Raw genomic sequence first — 25,835 nt, 5'->3', positions numbered from 1 at the left:
TCTTGAATATTTTATTTAAAGACCCTAAAAATCCCTTACCTAGATGACCCTTACTCAAAAATCTTGTTTTTCCATGAAAGTGTTGACAGGACATGTTCTGCCTGACATTTGCTCTTTGCTCACAATATAAGGTCATGCAAACTGCAGTAATGATTTGGTTGCTGGATGATGCATACGTGAAATGAACTATGAACATGTCACCTGAGGATAGTGCATACGTGGAGCAAACTATGGACACTTCACCTGATGTGATGAGTAATGAGTTATATAAGTTACAAGGCAACTACGCATGTCCAAAAGAATTATAATAGCAAATTCCATTGTCAGTTAGCTTTCTGTGCATGCTTCTGTAAAATTGTATAAATTGGAAAGCCACTACAGGCAAGGTGTGGCACTGCGTTTTCTGGGCATTAGCTAACATTGCCACCTGCTCTTGGCCAAAAGTAAACTATCTTGAAAACAACTTCTGCTGTCACTCTGCTTTCTTCACCCGCGTCCAAACGAAATTCCACAACAATAGGACACAAGTAGTCAAAGGTCTTTCACATGTTCCCCTTGGGTACATTACATGAATCAAAGAAGTCAAAGAATAACGTGTTTCTTGTTTTCACTTTCATTTACAGAATTAAGATAAAAATGTGTGTTTCTCCTTCCAGTGGGAAGGTACATCTAACCTATCACATGCCCATTTGCTCATTAGAGAAATAACAAGTTTCCCACCCCCTTTGCATAATAACAAAAACATGGAAAGGGAAGTGTAGAAGCAAATGCTTACAGATAGTTGTTGCCAATTCTTTGGAATGTAAAAGGAGAGAAAAACTTTGTGGGTTTTTGTGTGTGTGTTTTCTGTTAAAATCTTGAAAAAAATTGAGAAAAAGAACTCAGACATCTCTTTAAGTACAAGCCAATATAGAGATGGCGTATTTCTGCATTGCCTGGATCTCAACTGTAATTACCTTTCCCCATTTCGGAACATTCTGCACTTTGCCCGGGATCTATGAATTAGTCTCCTGTTTTTAACATTGTACGCTGCATATTGATTTTAATTTATTGTTGTTGTTTTTTTACTGATGCTGATGTTTTTATTGGGATAATTGTGTTACTGCGCTGTTATTGTTATTTGATTGTTGTATCGGGCAAGGCCCCATGTAAGCCGCCCCGAGTCCCTTCAGGGAGATGAGGCGGGGTATAAAAATAAAGTTGTTGTTGTTATTATTATTATTATTATTATTATTATTATTATTATTATTATTATTATAAATATCTAGCATCAAGCACTTTACCTAGGCTTATTTAACTTCCTGCTTCTTTTGCCTGTCTACTGTGCTGGATTTATAGATGAGTCATGTAAACAACAGTTAAAGGCCTGAGATTATGAAGAGTCTTTAAAAGAAAAAGTCTCTTAAACTTATATATTAGGGCCTCAGTGTGCCCTATTTTCTCTCTTCCTCCCCGAAACTGCAAAAACAGAGAAACTCTCAAGCGTTTTGGCAGGTCATTATATAAGGCTGATGAAGCACAGGATTTGGTGAGCCTCAACCTACAACAGGCCTGTTGAAAGCATACAGTTCCATCAGAATGTCATGTTTGTACATATTTTGTTAATTTAAAAGTCATCAAAAGTATTAAAGATCAAAACTTGTTTCTTGAAGTGTGGTATCTGTTTATTGTCCATGTATTTATTTATTTACAGTATTTATTTTCTGCCCTTCTCACCCCGAATGGGACTCAGGGCGGATCACATTGCACACATATAAGGCAAACATTCAATGCCATAACATAGAACAGAGACAGAGACAGACGCAGGCTTGGGTTGGCCTCAAACTCATGACCTCTTGGTCAGAGTGATTTGTTGCAGCTGGCTGCTAACCAGCCTGCGCCACCGCCCAACCTCACTGCAAGCAAGGTTCCCTCACTGGGATGAGCATTGGAAGAGATGCTTTTACGACCTGATTGGCCATGAACTTAGTGAAACAGACTTTTCAAACATTGTGGAAAGCCTGTCCAACTGAGTGTACTCATTTCTTCCTTTACATGTGTGGTTTGTCTTTTTTACCTTTTTAGACATTAAAGCAAAATAGAAGCCCACCCTTTGTAAAAAAAAAAAAAAGAAGAAGCATCTTTTAAAATCCAACATTCACTTTACCAAAGGCAAGTCCATGATAAAGTTGTAGGCATTGGCTTCTTTGGCTGCTCTAACAATATCCTCCATAGTTGCATCTTCTCGACCGTAGCGAATGTTCTCAGCAATGGTTGTAGAGAAGAGGACAGGCTCCTGCTCAACAATGCCAATTAACGAACGGAGCCACTGGATGTTCAGCGAACGAAGATCATGCCCATCCAGAGTAACCTATACAATGACAGTAATCAGTAGAAAGAAATAACTAGTCATAGTACATTTCTCCAATTGTTCAGTTAGGTATGAAGGAGGAATATGTTCAGTCTGGAAACTTCTCAAAAGAAAAAATAGGGCTGGGACCATAATAAAGTGAACAACAACAACAACAACGATGATGATGTTGGGTTGCTGTGAGTTTTCCAGGCTGTATGGCCATGTTTCAGAAGCATCTTCTCCTGACGTTTCACCTGCATCTATGGCAGGCATCCTCAGAGGTTGTGAGGTATGCTGGAAACAAGGCCAGTGGGGTTTATATATCTGTGGAATGTTCAGGGTGAGAGAAAGAACCCTTGTCTGATTGAGGTACATGTGAATGTTGCAAATGGCTAGCTTGATTAGCATTGAATAGCCTTTCAGTTTCAAAGCCTGGGTGTTTGCTGCCTGGGGAGTCCTTTGTTGGGAGGTGTTAGCTGGCCCTGATTGTTTCCTGTCTGGAATTCCCCAGTTTTCTGAGTGTTGTTCTTTATTTACAGTTCTGATTTTAGAGTTTTAAAATACTGGTAGCCAGATTTTGTTCATTTTCATGGTTTCCTCCTTTCTGTTGAAATTGTCCACATGCTTGTGGATTTCAGTGGCTTCTCTGTGTAGTCTGGCATGGTGGTTGTTAGAGTGGTTCAACATTTCTGTGTTCTCAAATAATATGCTATGTCCAGGTTGGTTTTATAAAGTGCTCTGCTATGGCTGACTTCTCTGGTTGAGTGAATCTACAGTGCCTTTCATATTCCTTGATTCGTGCCTGGGCAATGCTGCTGTGTTTGGTGGTTCCTATGTAGACTTGTCCACAGCTGCATGAGATACAGTAGACTCCTTCAGAGGTGAGATGATCCCTCTTGTCCTTTGCTGAACGTAGCATTTGTTGGATTTTCTTAGTGGGTCTGTAGATAGCTTGCACATTGTGTTTCTTCAGCAGCTTTCCTATGTGGTCACTGGTTCCCTTGATGTATGGTAAGAACATTTTTCCTCTGGGTGGATCTTTGTCTTTACTCTCATGACTTGTTCTTGGTCTTGCAGCTCTTCTGATGAAGTATCTATTGGCCTGTAGAGTCCAGTTTAGATGGTTCAGCTCCCCTTGGAGGAGGAGGTGCCATGGGGGAAAATATGATATATGGTTTGAATGGAACTATATGGAAGATGTATGAATGAGAGGTAAATGTTGAAGACACTATTCTAAAATATTAAGGTCTGCAATAACCACCTGCTTTTGATGAAGGTGTATTGGGAAAATATAATACTTGTATTGGAAACTATATATTGAATGTAATCATGTTAAGAAATAGAAATAGGAAAAATGTAATCACAAGCAGAATTGTATGCCTATAGCCAAAAAATACACTCTGCTCAGCAAATAATTGTCTTCCCATAAGCAAGACCAAAGTTCACTCTGAGTACCAGGGACATATGTCAAGTGTCAACAAGAGTAGATAAGCTAATGGACAAAAGACAAATTAAGGCTTTTTGGGATGTCAAGATAAGACCTGGTGCCCTGGAGGAGTGCTAATGACTCTCTGACAGCTGAGATAGGGGGAAATTCCTTAATTAATGAATCCTGAGAGCTTAGATGGAAATTCCAGAGATAACGCCTAATGGAGGGTCAGAAGTCTTGAAGTAGTCTATATTTTAGGAAAATGCAAAGGTAGCTTTTTAGTTAAGTGCCAAGTAAGACTTTTTTGACACTAATTGGTGATGGATAATACCTATGTGACATAGATAGAGGTAGGCCAAAATAGTATATAAGGATCTGTGTTTCTTTGTCTTGTACCCTTTTTTCCTGGAGACAGGGGGGTCTATATTGGTTATTCTCTCTGGCCACTGAGAATAAACGTCTTTTTTTTCTACAGCCACCAGAACTCCCTTTGTCTCATTACCTCAAACCTTTGTCTGCCATTTCACTTTCAGGAACTGTAATTAAAACTTTCTAATGAGAACTGAAATAGTTGACCTGCCTGGTGAACTGTGATAAGAACTGTGACAGTGATAAGAAATATTTATAACAAGCTAAAGAAATGTTTACAACGGTTAAGAAAGAAGTCAACACAAGGCTTATCTTTGCCAACACTATTCAACAAGAATCAACATCTGGCCAGGCAACTGAGATGGAGCCAGGATATTCCAGGATGGAAGACATCTATCATTAATTTGCAACTTGGGACAACATCAGCAAAATATTGCTATATAAGTGACCTTATGACAATCCAGAAACTGTGGCAGACCAGAGGAGTCTAGCCCACCTGACATGCTCTGTGGAGATGGTGTATGGGAGTGTCAGATTTGCAAGGAATCTGATTTGCTGGTCACTTTGGGCCTCTTTTTCTCAAAGGAAGAGAAAATAATGCATTTTGGAGTCATGATACATTAACAGGGAGTCAGTTCTACTGTAGGGAAAGCAGGATTCTGATCCTTTGCATTATTTTTAGGAAAAAAGAATGCATTTTGGAGTTTTGAAGTTTTGGCGTTTTGATGTTTTGGAACTATGTGTTAGCAAGCTGCAGGGGAAGCAGGGCCTGGCTTGAGCATGTGCTTCTCCAAGGAGAGAGAAAGGATATGGTAATCTTTGAATGCATGAGGATGAATGCATGAACATATGTGTGAATGCTGAGTAATAATGTAAAACCTCCTCCTTTGTTTGTTAGACAATGCAATAGGTTGTTGTGGAATCCAATGTAGTTACATAGAATCTGTATGTCTAATGTTATCCTTTGTGTAAAAGTTCTGTAAAAGTTCAGATATACTCTCTCACACTGAAAACTGCAATAAAAAGAGCCCATGCTTTAAAAGTTATTTAAAGTTATTCATAACAGTGGGGTTCGTAGATTCTTTTTGCATAGTTTGCCAAGGATTCCTTTTTTGACTTGGGTGATGGTTGGAGTTTTTAAGTAGGTATCTATCCATATGTGTAAGTATGCCGTCACACCCAGGCATCTTTTAGAGCTTTAAGATGTGCTTCTTCCTTTGCCCGGGTGAATTGCGGGGGCCTTACTTAGAAGCTCTGGAATCCCAGTAACCAAAGGCACTTCAAGTTGAACAATCAAACAAAATTTTATTTTCTCATAGTCCTTGGCAGACTTGGCACACGTAGTTAAGGTTGCAAATATAAACAGTCAACTTATAAAGCCTTGCAGATGTTCCTTTCTTGCTTTTCCCCTTTAGTTGCTGGGTTAACTTCCTCCAAAGGCGAAGAGATCCTGAGATCCTCTTTACCCTAGTCCTGAGCTGCTATCAGAAAGAGAAGGTCTATCACTATCTAAGCTCAAAGCTAGTTTTTGAGGCGAAGTAGGTAAAGCTTCTTCCAATGGCAGAGAAATCCTGAGATATTCTCTGCCCCAATGCTAAACTACTATTTTTAGAAAGAACAGGTCTTTCCCTATTTATGCTCAGCACTAGTTTTAAAGGCAGAAGGTCAGTACTTATGATGGCTTTGTCAGAGCTGGCCTGACTTGGCCACACAAGCACATCTGAGTTCTTTTTTCTTCATTCTAGAAGGCAGAAGAGGCATCTGAAAATGGAGCCTTCTTTCCCCAGGAAAAGGGGCGGTCTCAATAACAAAAGGATACTTTTGCAAGCTGCAAGCAGCAAAGACTTTGCTGAGCTGGCTACAAACTCTGCTAATGGCTAACTATCAGAGTGCTGCAGAATCTGCAGCAACCCTGGAACAAATGCAAAAAAGGGTGCTATTCCCTACAACCATGGGAGAATGCAAATCAAACTCCTGGGAGACGGAACAGTAAGTTTTCTGTAAACTGTGTGGCCCAATTGTTGCAGTAAACAGCCAGACCTTGAAACTGAAAGGCTATTCAATGCTAATCAACGTGACCAATTGAAACATTCACACCTGTCTCCAACAGACAAGAGTTTTGAACATTCCACAGATATATAAACCCCACTGGCCTTGTTTCTAACATACCTCACAACCTCTGAGGATGCGTTCCATAGATACAGGTGAAACGTCAGGAGAAAATGCTTCTGGAACATGACCATACAGCCCAGAAAACTCACAGCAACCCAGTAATTCTGGCCATGAAAGACTTCAATAACACGATGATGATGTTGTTCACCATAGTCATAGATTATGCTTCCAGATTCTTTAGCTTAAGGAAAATGACAACCTGCTTTTGAAGAAAGGAGGATCAACACTCACCATGCCTTCGCTAGGATCATAGAAGCGCTGAATAAGCTGTATGGTGGTACTCTTCCCAGCTCCACTGGGGCCAACAAAAGCTGTTGTTTCCCCTGATTTGATAACCATATTGAGTTTATCTAAAATCTGTAAATTAAGAGAGAGATTGAGGGAGATGTCATATTTGAGAAATGTTAGTTTAGTTTTCAAAGCAACATTTGGAAGCTGTTGGAACACCAAACAAGAAAGGGATAAGCCTTTACCTTCACTTCAGGTCTAGATGGATAATAGAACGTCACATTGTGGAACTCAATTTCCCCTCGGACTTTATCCAGTTTGTAGCCGTCTTCTGACATACAGTCAATGGCAGGTTTCTAGAGCAAAGTTGACCAATGTTACTCATTTATTTTTTTCTAAAGAAAACAATCTCCATCTCTCTCTATAATCATATTGTGATTCAGCATAGTATGTATAAACAAAGCAACCATATCTTCTCAAGTATATCACAACTCCCTTCCGTTTCCTCTTGCTTATGTTGCTTTCAAGATTGTAAACCTATCAGACTTAGCTTCTCATAATCTGTAAAAGCACCACGTGCATAGGTGTCACTTGCAATTTATAAATATTGATATTGCTGCTTCTGTCAGTACTAATATTCTAAATGCTAGCATCATAGGCCCCTCCTACACTGCCATATAAAATCCAAATTATCTGCTTTGAATTGGATTACATGGCAGTGTAGACTCATATAACCCAGTTCAAAGAAGATAATGTGGATTATCTGATTTGATAATCTGAATTGTATGGCAGTGTAGAAAGGGCATTATTCTATAGAAATATATTCTATAGTCAGGTATAAAGGTGTGGTGCAAACACCTGAAATGCAAAATAATGATGTGACTAAAGAGGTAAAGGTTTCCCCTGACGTTAAGTCCAGTCATGTCTGACTCTGGGGGTTGGTGCTCATCTCCATTTCTAAGCCGAAGAGCCGGCGTTGTCCGTAGACACCGCCAAGGTCAGGTGGCCGGCATGACTGCATGGAGCGCCGTTACCTTCCCGCTGGAGCGGTACCTATTGATCTACTCACATTTGCATGTTTTCGAACTGCTAGGCTGGCAGGAGCTGGAGCTAACAGCAGGTGCTCAAGACGCTCCCGGGATTTGAACCTGGGACCTTTCGGTCTATAAGTTCAGCAGCTCAGCGCTTTAACGCACTTCGCCATCGGGGCTCCTATATAATACTATTGAGTCTTATATAGTTTTATTACCCCGTTTGACTGCATTGACATGATTTCTTTCAGTCACAAAGAACTGTCATAATTTGTTTGTTACAAAGAAATATTTTGAGCACCTTCTTCAGTGAGGAGAAAAGAGCCCTTCTTTTGTGACACTATTAACATTCAGGATATTTTTTCTGGCAATTTGCACTTATTTCAGATACAATGGTGGCCACTGAGGGCAATAGAGGAACACAACAATAACTTGGATGCCCTATGCAGTCTAGTTTTGACCTATTTGGTCCATAGTTCACCACTGGCACATTTCTGGCTTGAATAGACATCTAGTCCAACTGGGTTTTCAGAGCAGTCCTTATTGATGGGTCAAGATTATACAGTGGAGAAAAGCCTATTGTGATACAAGCAATGCAAACATGTTTCTCCTACCCTGTTTCCCTGAAAATAAGACATCCCCGAAAAATAAGACCTAGTAGAAGTTTTGCTGAATTGCTAAATATAAGGCCTCCCCCAAAAGTAAGACTAGCAAAGTTTTTGTTTGGAAACATGCCCAGCGCCTGCCAAACAGAACACCAGAGCATGCAGGATTGGTACCAGTTGTACATGGAAATAATGGTCGTAACAAGAAATTCTTGATAGGATTCATAGTTTGTCTGGTTATGCTGATTTGTGATGACAACTACTGTACAGTATATAATAAATGTTCATTTTTTTGTTCAACAATACATGTGAATTCTTCTTCATGGAAAAATAAGACATCCCCTGAAAATAAGACCTAGCACATCTTTGGGAGCAAAAATTTATATAAGTCACTGTCTTATTTTTGGGGAAACACGGTATGCATGCTTCTGGAGCTTTTTATACACAATAGAATCCAGTTGAGCTGGATGTCCATTCAAGCCTGAAGTGTGCCAGTTATGGGCCATTAGAAGCTGAACTTAGAACTACATTGGAGGGCATAGAGATTCCTAAAGGTAAAGGTTTCCCCTGACGTTAAGTCCAGTCATGTCTGACTCTGGGGGTTGGTGCTCATCTCCATTTCTAAGCCGAAGAGCCGCCGTTGTCCATAGACACCTCCCAGGTCATGTGGCCGGCATGACTGCATGGAGCGCCGTTACCTTCCCGCCGGAGCGGTACCTATTGATCTACTCACCTTGGCATGTTTTCGAACTGCTAGGTTGGCAGAAGCTGGAGCTAACAGCGGGCGCTCACTCCGCTCCCAGAATTTGAACCTGGGGCCTTTTGGTCTGCAAGTTCAGCAGCTCAGTGCTTTAACACACTTCGCCACAGGGGCTCCTGATATAGAGATTCCTAGAGGTCTGTTTTTGCTAGAAATCTCTAGATTTTCCATTATGACTGGATGAAGTTGACTACAGGGTGACGAACATGATGAAATGTTTCATTAGGACATTGCCAAGATGGAGAAGTGGTATCAGGGCAAGTTGAATCTGTTTGTGTTAAGTGACTATTGTTGGACTTCATCCGCAAAGCGTTGGACAGTGATTACAAACAAAACTCTGTGGCAAAACATTTTTAGTTTTGTTTCCTGGTGACACCATTATTGTCATAGTACATGCCTCTATACAGTGTTCCCTCACTGTTATGTTCCAGGACCACCCGCAATAAGTGAAAATCCGTCAAGTAGGGACACTATATTAATGTCAATATTTATACATTATTTTAGTAGTAATACACTAATTTAAGGCTTTATGAACCAATTGTGTGTTGATAAATCGCCTCCTCCTCCCGTTGCCGCTTGGGCTCCTTTTCTCTCCCTTTGGTTTCTCCTTCCTCCCTTCCTTAGGATGTAAATTGTAAATTTTTATGATTTATAATATTCTTTTAGAGTTTACTGAAAAACCGCGAAACCGCGAAACCGCGAAACAGCGAAACAGCGAAAAGTGAACTGCAAAGTAGTGAGGGAACACTGTAGTCATATAGCAATGCTTAGGATGTGTCACCTTTTTCTGGCAAACTGTACGTGATACAGACATAATAAATACATAGTTGTGTTCAGCATGTAAAAATCTACTTCGTTCACCCAAACTTGTGGAGGAACATTCCCAAAAACTTTCCCAAAAACATGCTGACCAGTGTAATAATATATATTTCCAAAGTTTTTGTCATTTATGAATACCTTCACGCCAAACACCCACATACTGCAGCTAACATGTTGCAACACAGAGTTTGGAAAGCTCTGCTGTATATAGAAGATAGCTGGTTTCTATGAACAAAATCCCATTGGCACCACTAGAATTTGGTTAGACCAGGGGTCCCCAAACTAAGGCCCGGGGGCCGGATGGGGCTCTCCAAGGTCATTGACCTGGCCCCTGTCCTAAACTTTAGACTTAGGGTTGACCTAAGTCTACTTGGTCTTTGGAGGTCTCTTTGCTTAGCTATGGCCTTATGAGACCATCTAGATGGCTTTTTGGGGTCACTTTCCTTACCTGTGGTCATATGAGACCATCTAGATGGCCTTTGAGGGTCCCTTTACTAATGTATGGTTTTATGAGACCATCTTGATGGCCTGTGGGGGCCCCTTTCCTTACCTATGGTCTTATGAAACCATCTTGATGGTCTTTGAAGTCCCTTTCCTTATCTATGGTCTTCTGATGGCCTTATGTGATCATCTAGATGGTCTTTGAGGGTCTCTTTCCTTACCTATGGTCTTATGAAACCATTTCAATGGTCTTTGAGGTCCCTTTCCTTATCTATAGTCTTCTGATGGCCTTATGAGATCATCTAGATGGTCTTTGAAGGTCCCTTTCCTTACTGATGGTCTTATGAGACCATCTAGATGGTTTTTGGAGGTCTCATTGCTTACCTATGGTCTTGAGATCATCTAGATCAGGGGTCTCCAAACTAAGGCCTCATTTACCTGGCCCCTGTCCTAAACTTTAGACTTAGGGTTGACCTAAGTCTGAAATGACTTGAAGGTACTCAACAACAACAATCCTAATTTTGGACTGTTTCATAGTCCGGCCCCCCAACAGTCTGAGGGACTGTGAATCGGCCCTCCACTTAAAAAGTTTGAGGACCCCTGGGTTAGACCAATATTTTATCCTTACTGTTCCTTGAAGCTTCAGAAACACTATACATATTATTATCCTTCTCTGTCCCTTTGGATTAACTTCATTTCTGATAACCATCAGAGAGGAACATTCCCAGAAACTTTCCCAAAAATGTGTTGACCAGTGTAATAATATACATTTCCAAGGTTTTTGTCATTTATGAATATCTTTACGCCAAACACCCACATACTGCAGCTAACATGTTGCAACACAGAGTTTGGAAAGCTCTGCTGTATATAGAAGATAGCTGGCTTCTATGAACAAAATCCCATTGGCACCACTAGAATTTGGTTGGACCAATATTTTATCCTTACTGTTCCTTGAAGCTTCAGAGACACTATACATATTAATATCCTTCTCTGTCCCTTTGGATTAATTTCATTTCTGATAACCATCAGAGAGGCGAGGCTATAGATGTGTAGTTTCTGAAACTACTTAATAGTGAGCAGCCTTCTTGCCTTCCAGTGCAATTTCTTGATGATCTGGCAGCTTGTAGCATGTGGTCCTAATAGACAAATATTCAGGCTCAGTAATTGCCTGAATATTCATAAGCAAATCACTTAGAAATGTCACTTGGTGAAATTTACTCCTGGCAAATTCACAGGCATAGTGCTGTTTTGCTTTAATCTGCCATCAATTTTGTCTTAAGAACTAAAATATTTCTTTTCGAGTAGTAAACCCCCATGCTACTCAAGGCTTACGTGATATATATTTCCTCCTCAAAAGCAATAACACTGAAGCAAGTGTTACTCACCTTATCTATTGTCTCAAAAATATTTGTTGCAGCCCCCCGGCCAGTTGCAAAAGCTTCTAGACAAGGAGCAGCTTGGCCAAGATTTAAGGCTGCTATCAGGACTCCAAAGAAAACCTGAAGAGCACAAAAAGAAAGATAATTATGTTTCCTGAAATATCTATATGGTTTCAGGGCAGATACTGAATCACAATTGAATATGTTGAAGCCATTAAACAATATTTCTACCAGAACACAAAGGCTTTCATTTTTTTAAAAAGAACATAAAAAGATGCAATTTCTGAACTCAGGAATATAATTTAAAAGAGACAATGATTTCCCACTACATTTAAGTTTCACCATAGCAAGATGAAGCTGATCCCATATGCCAATAGGAAACTCATTTTCAGAGTGGTGTTCCTTAAATTTACCCATTATGTTTCCCAATTAATCCTTTCCTATCCCATATTTTCAATTGTCTTTAAAATGTTCTATTTGCTCTCTTCTCCTTCCACTTTCCACATTGGTCTTCAGCTTATTTATATGGTTGCAAACTAAGTCAAAGAACAAAAGTAGTTTACAACTCAATTAACTCAGCAGGAGAATGTGGGGTGTATCCTGGCTTTTCCTGTAGGCTTGGGTCCTTTCCACACAGCCATACAACCCAGAATATCAAGACAGATAAAACACAATATCTGCTTTGAACTGGTTTATCTGAGTCCAAACTGCTTGTGACGGTGCGAGTGGCGCCATCTATATGTGGAACTGTAAGTTGCAAGATTTGAATTGTTATATCATGCCTGATTTTGCTTTTACCCTGTAAATGTAGTTGGATTGGTTATTTATATCTGTCAATCAATGTTGTTTGCACCAGTTATATTGCTTCCTCAGCTCAATTGTTTGGCTCCACCTCTTCCTGGAGTAGGACAGTGTTTCCTTTCATTCCACCATCAAGCTTTCTACCTGATGGACGTGAGAGAAAGATTTGGCTCTAAAAGCCCTTGATTAAGTTACCTCTCAGCACCAATTCTGAGTGCTCTTACCCTTGAGACTTACGCTTCATGTTCAGAGCCAACCTGAACGACGTTGAGGAGTCTCAAGCGCCTTCAAATCAGTCCTTTGGCAACAGAGGAAGACTGTGTCTTCAAACATAGGCCATTTGGACTGAGGCTGAGTTTGCTCCGGCATTCACAGTCATTGAGAAAGAGGGACCTGGAAAAGCTTCTCAGCTTCAGAGCTTCTTGGACTTAAAACAACCAAAGACTGCAATGTATATTTTCTTTTACCCCTTTGAAATTTCCAGCTTATTGGGATAACCCTTTGTGAACAGTAAAACCAGTTTTTGAGTTATCTACAGTGTTTTGGTCCTTGGGAGTTCCAGTTTCCTTAAAGGAGGGCAAGAAGCAATCCCCTGGGGAACGATGTCACATCCATGCCTCTTTCGCTAAGAGTTATAGCCTCAGGTGCGACAGCACACTGCCATATATTCCAGTTCAAAGTAGAAAATGTGGCTTTTTATCCAGCTATGTGAAAGGGGCTTAAGAAAGTAAACTGTTGCAGCTTCCCCTATCTTGAATTTTCCATCAATAATAATTTACCATCTTGATTACACTCTGATGTTACTTGACCCAGTTTAATCTGAAATGCTGGAGGATCTGCTGTGTAGCCAAAAGGACACACTCCATGCAACAAGAGGAGAGTGACACAAGGTTTTGAGAAAACTGAAAATCTTTACCCAAAAATAATTATAGAGAAGCAGACTCTTCCCACTTAATATGGCCCATTGGAATACTAAATGACAATGAAGAGGCGGAGAAAGTAAAAGCAAGTGAAATGGACTATCCTGGAGAAAGCCATGTGTGTTCGACTGGAATCTTGCTGCAGCCTTCTGATGGAGGCTCTACTTGTGGAAATTTAAACTCCAACCAATGTAATCACAAATCCTCAATATGTATTTACTGTCACTTTCTATCTGCGATAGCAGCATAAACGCAAAAACTTGAACAGAAAATAATTTTAATTCACCAATGATGCCCCAAATTCCACATTCAAGATGAAACTGCTTACACCAAACTACGCACCATTCTGGAGTTCTCTCAACCTTGAGAACACTATACCAGGATATAGGAAACTGAAAAGCCCTTTTGTGTATGTGAATGGACTTTGCATCTCCAATTTTTAGGTTACAAGTCGGTAAAGGTAAAGGTTTCCCCCTAACATTAAGTATAGTCGTATCCAACTCTGGGGGTTGGTGCTCATCTCAATTTCTAAGCCGAAGAACCAGTGTTGTCCGTAAACACCTCCAAGGTCACATGGCCAGCATGACTGCATGGAGCGCCATTACCTTCCCGCCAGAGTGGTACTTATTGATCTACTCACATTTGCATGTTTTCAAACTGCTAGGTTGGCAGAAGCTGGGGCTAACAGTGGGAGCTCACCCCGCACCCTGGATTTGAACTGCTGACCTTTCAGTCAGCAAGTGAATTGAAGGTTGGATTGCTGACTTGAAAGCTGCCAGGTTCGAATCCCACCCAGGGAGAGTGCGGATGAGCTCCCTCTATCAGCTCCAGCTCCATGCGGGGACATGAGAGAAGCCTCCCACAAGGATGGTAAAACATCAAAACATCCGGGTGTCCCCTGGGCAACGTCCTTGCAGACGGCCAATTCTCTCACTCCAGAGGCAACTCAAGTTGCTCCTGACACGAAGAAGAAGTCAGCAAGTTCAGCAGCTCAGCAGTATAACCCACTGCATCACCAGGGGTTCGCTACAAGTCAGTTACTATTGCATATTATCAACACAGGTCAACCATCATTTTAATTGCAAAAATAACCAATAAGGAAACACTCACTCAAAGCAACACATTGACCAACACATAAACCTGTATAGCCTTCAGCAATCAATTTCTTTTAAAAACTTTTTCATTTTATAGAAATTATTTTATTTTATTTAACTTTTTATTAAAATTGTAAATACAATCAAAAACAAGTTAACAACACAGGTTAAGCCTTCCTTATTGGAAATTCCAAAATTCAAAATACAGTGTTCCCTCACTTTTCGTGGGAGTTACATTTCAGGACCACCCGCAAAAAGTGAAAATCCGCAAAGTAGGGACACTGTATTTATTTTAATATTTATACATTATTTTATTAGTTATACACTATTTTAAGTCTTTATCAACCAATTGTGTGTTGATAAATCGCCTCCTTCCCCTCCCGTTGCCACTTGACTCATTTTCTCTCCATTTGGCTTCTCCTTCCTCCCTTCCTTAGGCTGTAAATTGTAATTTTTTATGATTTATAATAGTCTTTTTGAATTTATTGAAAAACTGCGAAATAGTGAATCCGCAATAAGTGAACCGTAAAGTAGCAAGGGAACACTGTACTCCAAAATCAGAAATAATTCACAGGGGTGGATGAAATAGTGGCATCTTTGCTTTCTGATGGTTCTATGTATACAAACTGTTTAACGCATTTTTTTAAAACATTGTATAAAATTGTCTTCAGGCAATATGTACAAGATGAATATGAAACATAAATAAATTTTGTGTCTAGATTTAGGTTCCATCTCTATCTCAGTATATACATATATGCAAACACAGAGCCAAAAGTCAACACCCCAAACACTTTTGATAAGGAATACAGAACCTGTACAAGCTGTTAACACCATTATAGAATCCTGAGATAATTATTTTTTGACTTCCTGAATAAGGTTAGGATGTTTAGTTTAAGTTAATCATTATGCATATTTATAGTGAGAGATAAGGTGAATGAGGAAAGCTTTTACATTACCTGTAAAAGTGTGCCAGGTGAATACTCCTCTTCTTCAAGGACAAGTTTTGAGCCATACCAGAAGGCTAGCGCATAGCACAGGAAAATGATACACCAGATGTAACCAGTGAAAAACCCCATTATTATCCCTTTTCTAATTCCCCAGTTCTGAGCAAACACTAGGTTTTTGTCATATCTGGAGAAAAAGGAAAAAAGGTGCATTAAAAACACTTGTTTGAAATAAAAACAAAATAAAGATATAATAAAAGTAAGGTCTACTTGAAGGGCTAGAAAATCTATACCATTTATAACTGAAAGTGTAAGCATAAATACCAAAGGCATTGAATTGTCAAAGAAAATTAACTTTAAAGTTGTAAGAGAAAAACATACAGTAGAGTCTCACTTATCCAACACTCGCTTATCCAACGTTCTGGATTATCCAACGCATTTTTGTAGTCAATGTTTTCAATACATCATGATATTTTGGTGCTAAATTCGTAAATACAGTAATTACTACATAGCATTACTGTGTATTGAACTACTTTTTCTGTCAAATTTGTTGTAAAACATGATGTTTTGGTGCTTAATGTGAAATCATAACCTAATTTGATGTTTAATAGGCTTTTCCTTAATGCCTCCTTATTATCCAACATATTCGCTTATCCAACATTCTGCTGGCCTGTTTATGTTGGATAAGTGAGACTCAATAAACTGTTTAAATTTAAAATGAACAGATGCATCACAGCTAATGCAATGGAATAATTGTACAGTAAACAGTTTATTAAAGTTCTCCAAAATGGATAGTCTTCTAAAACATCTTCAACATAATGAATTCAAGGAATGTAAAATATTACATTTTACTAAAAGTAAACATTAATGTTATTGGCAGCTAATCATGAAGATGTCCCCCAAAAAAACCACCATTAAAATGACACAATATAATGTATAATGGAAATATTTGAGAGAAGCACCTCCTATTCCTTGTTTCCAAACCTCCTGGTCTGGCCCTGAATCTCCAGGGAAAGGGACTCATAGTAGGAGTGTTGCCTTGAGATTGTGCTAAGATTGATTTATATGCTTGGGTTTTCCAAACTGATTTCCATTACAGTAGAGTCTCACTTATCCAACATAAATGGGCCAGCAGAACGTTGGATAAGCGAATATGTTGGATAATATGGAGGGATTAAGGAAAAGCCTATTAAACATCAAATTAGGTTATGATTTTACAAATTAAGCACCAAAACATCATGTTATACAACAAATTAGACAGAAAAAGTATTTCAATACGCAGTAATGCTATGTAGTAATTACTGTATTTATGAATTTAGCACCAAAATACCACGATGTATTGAAAATATTGACTACAAAAATGTGTTGGATAATCCAGAACATTGGATAAGCAAGTGTTGGATAAGTGAGACTCTACCGTATTCCTTTTCTCTTCTAAACCCCAATCTGATTCCCATCTCTATCAATTCAATGCTCTAAATTTTGCTTCCGGAATTATTTGCTATACTTTTGAATTATCATCACAAATGGATTCAAATAATGCATACACTCTTGGGAGGAGGGGCTTCTTTTCTGATTATATTTATCTGAAATGTGTTTATTGTACCAGTTGCCACCGAGATGGATTAATTTTTCAGTTGTTCCATTTGAATAGGTTTTCTTGATTAAAATAAATTGTTCCTTATATAAACCCCTTTCTTCTCCCACCCCTTATTTTGACAATATTTATCTTTATGCTTAAAAATGAGTGTTCTAAGAATGGACAGAGGGATGATGGAAATGGAGCAAGTACTTTCATATCCAAACCAAAAGACAACCTTGTAAGATGGCACTACCTGGAGGAATCTTCCATCTTGTGTGACTGTGGAGCTGAACAAACAACTCCTCATATGTATGCTTGCCTACAATGCCCTGCCTCATGCACAGAGGAGGAGTTGTTTAAAGCTACAGACAATGCGATTGCTGTTGCCCGCTTTTGGTCCAAAACTATTTAGCTGTTTGTGATTTCCTTTATTTTATCACTTTTAAACTTATTTATTATGCAATGCTTTTGACACGAAATAAATAAATCTGAAACATATATTAATCAAGCTCTCAGTTAAAGGGTTGTCTAGTTTTTCTTTTCTTTCTTTTCTTTTCTTTGTCTACAAACAAACTTGCCATAATATCTTCTAATACTCTGCTTCTTTTGATTTGCACCCAAGCAATAGAGTTGTTATTCTTGACAAATTTCTCTAGTTGAAATGTAGTGTAATAATTTGGAATTACTGTATATACTCGAGTATAAGCCTAGTTTTTCTCCTGCACTTTCCCACCTCTTTTCTTTCTCCCTTTTTCAAACTTTAAAAGTAGCCAGAAAAGGTTTTTTAAAACTTCTTTCCCCCTCCCAAAAAACCCACCTCGTTTTTATTTCCTTAGGAATAAAAAGAAATACACACCTTCTGTTGCTCTCTTTTCCCCCCTTCCCTCCCTTTTGACTCAAATGTTCTTGCAATAGTAGTAGTAGTAGTAGTAGTAGTAATGATAATAATATTAATAGTAACGAATCCTGCAAATTTGCAAGAATCTCTCTTTTTCTTCCCCTTCCCCCCATGCAATCTTTTTCTTCTTCCTAGCTTGCAAGGGTTTCTCTCACACTCTCCTTTCACTTTTGAAAGCATTCCCTTCTCTCTCTCTCTCTCTCTTAAAAAAAATAAGATAACTCCAGCCTGGGAAGAGAAGTGGAGGGGGGAATTTTTGGAAAAGAAAACATACTGTGGCCTCCAGGCTCCGCTGCTGGCTTGACCTTGACTCCATTATAAGCCGAGGGAGGCTTTTTCAGCCCCCAAAAAGAGATTTAAAAAACTCGGCTTATCTTCGAGTATATATGGTATCTTCCTTGATGAAGTCTCTCTACCAGCCTTCACAAATGAACCAACCTTTCAACCTCTTTTCTTTCTCCTCCAAATGCAGCCACTGTTCTGATGGATGAAAGCACTTCATCGGCCACAGCACCAGCTTTTGCATAAGCCTTTAATTCCAGACCGGTCATCTTTGCTACAGTCTAAAAGAAACCATCAGAGGAGTCAGTGAGGCAAGAAAGAGTTTTACACTCTGCAGATCTATGTTTATATTAGATTACATACATTTTAAAAGAAAGATTTCTATATCTTATTATCACTACTACAACTCTTACTATCACTGTTATCAGCTTACATAACCAATTTCTAATCTTATATGCTAGCCGGTTCAAATAAGACAGCACAAATTTCAAGCGATGTACTTTGGAAGGTAATTTTAGCCTGTTCAGCAACAGAAGTTTTGGGTTGGGAGATATAGATGAGATGTTGGAAAGCAGAGCTATTGTAAACCACTGTGGCCTGCCCCTTCCTAAGCTACTCTACTGGCTCCTGAAATGGCAGAATCTTCCCCAAAATAGAAGCAAGATAAAACTGTCAGACTAGAGGTGCTTCTACACTATGGCATTATGCAGTTTGAAACCATTTTTAACTGGAATGGCTCAATGGTATGGAATCCTGGAACTTGTAGTTTGGTGAGGCGCCAGCTGGGAAGGCCAAAATTACAACTCTCAGGAGTCCATACCAGTAGCATTTAGCAGCTAAAGTGGTGCCAAACTGCAGTGTAAATACCCTCTAAATCATTTGAGTTCTTATACATTTATTTATTTATTTTATTAGTGACATTTATATCCTGCCCTTCTCACCCCGAAGGAGACTCAGGGCAGCTTACAAGCCATGTGTACATACAATATATTATATTATTCGTATAGCCCAATATAAGCATTATGTATTACTATATTGTACTATAACCCTATATTGTAATGTTATTAGTAATATTACATATAATATAAATCCACCATTATAATAGTGTATTATTATTATATTGTTTTACATTATAATATTATTAATATTATATGCATATACAATATATTATATTAGTATAGCATAATATGATTATTATATATTATTATATTGTTATAGTGACACATGTAACAAGGAAGACAGAACTGCCACTTTGTTCTTTGACTCAGGCAACTAAATGTCTCGAGGCAATTCTTATCGATCTACATTGCTAAAGGACAAGACATTTAAAATGTTAGTGTTGTATAAATACACAAGTCAAATCTGTTGTCGTGTCTCTTCAAGTCATTTCCAGTTTCAGTAAATGTAAAGGTTTTCCCCTGACATTAATTCCAGTCATGTTCGATTCTGGGGATTGGTTCTCATCTACATTTCTAAGCCGAAGAGCTGGAATTGTCTATAGGTCATGTGGCCGGCATGACTACATAGAGTGCTGTTACCTTCCCGCCAAAGCGGGTACTTATTGATCTTTTCACATTTGCATGTTTTTGAACTGCTAGGTTGGCAGAAACTGGGGCTAACAGTGGGAGCTCAGCCTGTCCCGTGGATTCAAACCACCGACCTTCCAGTCAGTAAATTCTGCAGCTTAGTGGTTTAACCTGCTGCACCACAAAATGTCAGTTTACAAAATGCTGGACATGGCGTTAGTGTGCCTGCTCTAGTAGTAGTAGTAGTAGTAGTAGTAGTAGTAGTAGTAGTAGCAGTCCTGCCCTATTTTCTTCTCTTAAATGAGACTCAAAGTGTCTCACAGAATTAAAACTAGTGAATGGAAAAATTAATTGCTGTCCCTGAGGTCCAGTTATCAGCTTGATTAAAGAACTATAGGGAGCACTGTTGAGAAATGCTGGAAAATGGTTGTGAATATATTTCTTTTAATCTTGTATTAAGTAGCTTGGGAGGGCTCCATGGAGTCATTTTCTGAACCTTGGAAATTTTCCCCTCATGCTCAGTGTCAAAATCACTTCTACCCCAGGCAACCTTGCTTAGACATGAATGGCATTGTTCCTCACCAGACCCATGAAGGCAGCTCCAATCCCAAGCAGTGGACTCACTGCAATTATAACCAAGGTCAGCTTCCAGCCTCTGACAAATCCTAACAGGAACCCACAAACAAAGGTGGTAAAGCGCTGGATAAAGATTGCTACTTGATCAGCAATAGCATCATTTATTTTATTAACGTCACTGTGGAGAACAAGAAAAGTTGAAGCAGAAGATACATTTTCTTCATGTACAAGCAAGATCTTGATGAGAGTAATTTGTCTCTCATTTTCATTTTTAATGCAACCATTTCATAAGTTCAGATAAGTTTTCCTGCTTAGAAGAGCTTGGAAACATTTGTTTTTCGGACTACAGTTCCCAGAACCCCTTAGCAAACATGATTATTGGACATATAGGCTGAAGGATGCTGAGCTGTAGTCCAAAATGTGTATTTTCCAAGCTGTCTCTAAGAGGCAAAGATTTTTCTGACATCAAATCTGTGTTTACATTTCTCCTTCACTACCATCCCATTTTCCAATTTTCTCTTTAGGACTAGTTGCATCACATTTTGGCCACGGTGCTTGATGAGCAAACAGAGAGGGAAAAGTACATGCATGGATTCTTAGCATCAACAAGACATGCTGATCAGACACCACCCATTTGTGAAAAAAGGCTGGCCACTGGCCAGGTACATAATTTCCAATTGGCCTAATCTGGAAATTCAGATGCCCCAGTTTCTGTCCCCTGCCCTCTATCATCATCTTACTTCAGCTACTGGAACTCTCAAAGTGCCAGAGTAGTTTAACTCAATTAACTTAGCAGAGGTAGGAAAAAAGAATGGTGTTGAAGATTTGCCCTTCCCAGAAGGCTAAGGTCAAGGCAAACTGCTGTATCCAACCTTAGCATGTGTGTTTGTGGTGAAGTGTAAATTTTGGTTTACAGTTGTTACGTTTAATTATAGGTATATGTTTGGAATGGGTAAGTATTAGAGCTATCAGTGCATGGGGGATGGTAGTTAGCTCAGCATTCTGAGGCAGGTTGCCATAGAAAAGTAGGCAGAGCCAACTGCCATTTGGTAAGAGAGAGCAGATATTGAAAATAGAGTCAGTCTGTGATCAGGGAATCACAGGGAAGACTGGTTCTAAGATAGTGAGAACCAGGGAAGTTCAGATTTCTAGTTTGAGTCATTTTAAACAGGTCAAGTGACTTATTTGAGTGATAAAGGGAAAGAAATCCCAGTTGGATCTGTAGTGATCAATTGAATTAAGAACATCAGTTGGAAGAAAAAAAAAGTTTAAACTGCTCAAGGGAAGAAATAATTCTTTTGAGAGTTGTATTGTCACGTTATCATTGTAATTGTTGAAGAAGTGTACCTCTAAGTGAGAAGCAACATTGAAACCGCTAACGTATGTACCTGAATAATCTTGTTACTGTTTTTCAACATCCAAGCCTCTGTTAAATACATTCTAAGCCAAGTTACGCTACCCTTTAAAGCAAAAGTAAACATCTCCCTGCGTCTTTGGTGGTTGCATCGCCCCAGTGTTCTTCCTCATTAATATCTTTTGCCTCATTCAGATATTGCTTGGCTCCATATGTCTAGTGTTCATCATTTAAAAAATAGCAGGGTATGTCAGTGGCAATTTAGTCTGAGAAAGCTAGATGGAGAAAATCCAAACAACATGCCTATATTATGATCTGTGAGATTCTGGCCTGCCTTACCAGAATGGTGTCAGCGTTTATCATGTTTATGAACCTATTATGCCACTGATTTTGTTCTCTCTGTCAGTCTCTAAGGTACTACAAGATCTCTTTGCATACTGATGAGTCTATTATGGTGTTTTCATGACCTCTTGAGCCTACATGCAAAGTAATGCAGGCATCAGGAACCAGGAGGCCTTAAAGAGAGACAACCAAGGCAATCCCAAGATGTTTTGCTGTCTGAAGACGAGAGCAAATAGCACTCCACACCTACCCCCAACCCCAACGTGTTTAGTAAAAGCCTATTAAACATCAAAGTACATTATGATTTTACAAATTAAGCAGCAAAACATCATTGACAGAAAAAGCAGTTCAATACACGATAACGTTAGGTAAAAAAGTTAAAGGTTTCCCCTGACGTTAAGTCCAGTCAAATCTCCCTCTGAACAAATCTTGCCAAGAAAATATCATGATAGAGTTGCCTTAAAGGTAAAGGTTTTCCCCTGATGTTAAGTCCAGTCAGCGTTGTCCGTAGACACCTCCAAGGTCATGTGGCTGGCATGACTGCATGGAGCACCGTTACCTTCCCGCCGGAGCGGTACCTATTGATCTACTCACATTGGCATGTTTTCGAACTGCTAGGTTGGCAGGAGCTGGAGCTAACAGCGGCTGCTCACGCCGCTCCCGGGGTTTGAACCTGGGACCTTTCAGTCTCCAGCTCAGTGCTTTAACGCACTTCGCCACTGGGGCTCCAAATTACATTATGATTTTACAAATTAAGCAGCAAAACATCATGTTTTTCAACAAACTGACAGAAAAAGCAGTTCAATACACGGTAACATTAGGTAGTAATGCATCTACTGAATGTTTCCTTGATGGCATTGTTAGTCTTACTAGCAGAAGCTACACAATGCCATCTTCAGTAGTACTATGAACAAACTCCCAGCTGTCTAGCAGCCAATTTGGCAATGCATTTGGCAGAGTCAAAAACTGACTAAGTCCCCGCCGCCCCTACCTTACAAAGGCTACTCATTAGCATATGAAGCCTTAAAAATATGCTGGCACACACTTATACCCACAGATTACCAGGTTACTCACTCAGAAATTCGTGTATTGAGTTCTCCCACTGATGTACAATCAAACCAGCCTATATCCATCCTCATTACTTTCCTGAAATAGGTTTTTCTGATTTGTTGTGTCTGTCGAGCAGCCGACATTACCCAAAAGCAGATCTGGTTAAAAAGCAAGCATAGGAAATGACTGTTTGTGTACATGTATCATGAATGCATGAAAAACAATCTTCTAGACATTATGCTAGACTATAATGTAAAGTATGGCAACACAGCCAGCTAAATGGAACATGTTCTAGTTTCCAAGAATACTTGGCCCTATTTCATGTCTTCCTTTATTATCATGCTTGATGAATTGAGCTTTGGTAATATTACATTGGCAAAAACAGTTATACTCAAGACATTGCCTAGCTATAATGAGGAATATGGAAATTCAAACAGCTAACTGATACTGAAGCCTTGTCTTCATTGCCCCAAAAACCCAGACTCAAAGTGAATCCATTGCTTTAGGGCTCTTCCACACAGCCATAACCCAGAATATTAAAGCAGATAATCCACAATATCTGCTTTGAACTCGGTTATCTGAGTCCACATTGCCATATAATCCAGTTCAGTGTGGAAGGGGCCTCAGTTTCTACAATGCACAGCAACTTCTGGTGAGTTTTCCAAAATTTCTGAGTTTAATCTGACTTTGCCCAATTTAAGGCAAAGTCAGGCATATGTTGGTATTGGCTGGAAACATGAAAAGTGCCTTAATTGTATATTTAAATGTATAGTTATGTATATTTTTTAATGTATACTCTTAATTTTATTGTAATTTTTAATCTCAATGGATTTTAAAATCTGATGTAAACTGTTTTTTGATGTGTATGTTTATATTGTAAGCCGCCCTGAGACCCCTGATGGGTGAGAAGGGCAGGGTAGAAGCGATGTAATAATAATAATAATAATAATAATAATAATAATAATAATAATAATAATAATAGTGTGGTTTTCTGGCATTGTATATTTTTGCCGCTTCTGTGACTGTTTATTTGGGTTTTGATGATTCCGTAGCTCACTTGTCGATGGATGTCCAGAATCAGCAGCATCCACCGCGGTCCTTTTTATCCTGGGTGACGACCGAGCCAGTATAGACTTTGTTTTGGTTTGATTCTCCATAATGCTAATGGGTTAGGTGCTCTTGGTTGTGCTCCTCAGCTGAGGCCTCTCTGGCTTGGTTGGACCTGCCGGTAGTTACACTACCGCCAGCACAGCCCTCAGCGTCCTCGGAATGGTTAAGCCCCCACCACCACGTCAAGGATCATATCCTCAGCTGCTGTAAGAAAATTGCACAGACAGACTACAAACAGAGGCACAACTATGTGGCCAAAATGATTCATTGGAACTTATGCCTCAAGTACCACCTCCCAGCAGCAAAGAACTGGTGGGATCACAAACCTGCAAAAGTATTGGAAAATGAGCACGCAAAGATACTGTGGGACTTCCGAATCCAGACTGACAAAGTTCTGGAACACCACACACCAGACATCACAGTTGTGGAAAAGAAAAAGGTTTGGATCATTGATGTTGCCATCCCAGGTGACAGTTGCATTGACGAAAAACAACAGGAAAAATTCAGCTGCTATCAGGACCTCAAGATTGAACTTCAAAGACTCTGGCAGAAACCAGTGCAGGTGGTGATCGGCGCATTGGGTGCTGTGCCAAAAGATCTCAGCCGGCATTTGGAAACAATAGACATTGACAAAATCACGATCTACCAACTGCAAAAGGCCACCCTACTGGGATCTGCACGCATCATCCGAAAATACATCACACAGTCCTAGACACTTGGGAAGTGTTCGACTTGTGATTTTGTGATATGAAATCCAGCATGTCTATCTTGTTTGCTGTGTCATAATAAAATAATAATAATAATAATAATAATAATAATAATAATAATAATAATAACTACAGAGTATCCCAGGACTTTATGGCCATCTAGGGCCCCTTCTTCACTGCCAGATAATCCAAGTTAACATATCAGATAATCCACATTATCTGATTTGAACGGGATTATCTTAATCTACACTGCCATATAATCCAGTTGCAGATAATGTGATTTTATACAGCTGTGTAGAAGAGTTAGGTCTGTTTTGGCCTGGTCCCATGTCCAGATGGACAGTGTTACCGTTACCCTTTACTGTGATTATAAGTGCAGGGAAATTGGATGATTCTTCCTCCATGTCACCTGCCATATGCAAGGCAGGGCAAAATGAACGGTCAAAGAATGAATGGTCATTATGGCAACATATGCTGATTTACAACGTTGGAATGTGAGGAAGTGCCGTCAGAGTGGATGATGAAGCAGCTGCTCCCCCCTGTGGCCAAGAATCAAACATCCCCTCAGGAGAAGGTTAAATTGCCTCTGCGTCTGTCTCTGTCTCGGTTCTATGTGTATATGTGCATTGAATGTTCGCCCTATATGTATATAATGTGATCTGCCCTGAGTCCCCTTCGGGGTGAGAAGGACGGAATATAAATACTGTAAATAAATAAATAATAAATATGTTGATGTCCGAACATGATATCCCATGGCCCGCAAGAAGGAAGCCATTGATTGTGATGTAGATGTCGCCTGCATCAGATGCTTGGTCCACCTTGTTCAGCATTCCAGTGCTATCACCTCTAGCAGCAGCCATAGCTGTACAGAGTTTATAGAAAGGATTGTTTTATATAGCTCTACCTGAAGATGCCTGTGGTTGCCTGGTTGTCTCAAATCCAAATTCTAAGTAGACCTGATCTTGCTTAACCGAGCATTCAAAATCAGATGAGATTGGAGGGATTCAGAGTTATATTATGGGGCTCAGGATGTTATATTGGAATTAAATAGAACGTATATGGTAAAAAAGGTAAAGGTTTCCCC

At 39.4% G+C, this 25,835-nt stretch overlaps 1 protein-coding gene across 2 annotated transcripts in view; it reads right to left on the bottom strand.

Moving 5' to 3' along the window:
• Positions 1-25,835, bottom strand: part of abcb11 (ATP binding cassette subfamily B member 11) — a 168,147-nt gene that overhangs the window by 43,943 nt on the left and 98,369 nt on the right. For both annotated transcript variants that reach the window (XM_062964889.1, XM_062964885.1), the window contains exons 8-15: positions 22,959-23,092; positions 20,195-20,366; positions 18,243-18,367; positions 15,337-15,511; positions 11,572-11,685; positions 6,776-6,886; positions 6,534-6,659; positions 2,147-2,350 (exon numbers count right to left, since the gene is read on the bottom strand). In XM_062964889.1, coding sequence (XP_062820959.1) covers positions 2,147-2,350; positions 6,534-6,659; positions 6,776-6,886; positions 11,572-11,685; positions 15,337-15,511; positions 18,243-18,367; positions 20,195-20,366; positions 22,959-23,092 — 1,161 coding nt within the window. The remainder of the gene's footprint in view (positions 1-2,146; positions 2,351-6,533; positions 6,660-6,775; positions 6,887-11,571; positions 11,686-15,336; positions 15,512-18,242; positions 18,368-20,194; positions 20,367-22,958; positions 23,093-25,835) is intronic.

Source organism: Anolis carolinensis, chromosome 1, assembly GCF_035594765.1.
Source record: "Anolis carolinensis isolate JA03-04 chromosome 1, rAnoCar3.1.pri, whole genome shotgun sequence".
NCBI lineage: Eukaryota > Metazoa > Chordata > Lepidosauria > Squamata > Dactyloidae > Anolis > Anolis carolinensis.
Note: the sequence above shows the minus strand (reverse complement) of the source record. Positions and strands in the feature narration are given on the sequence as shown.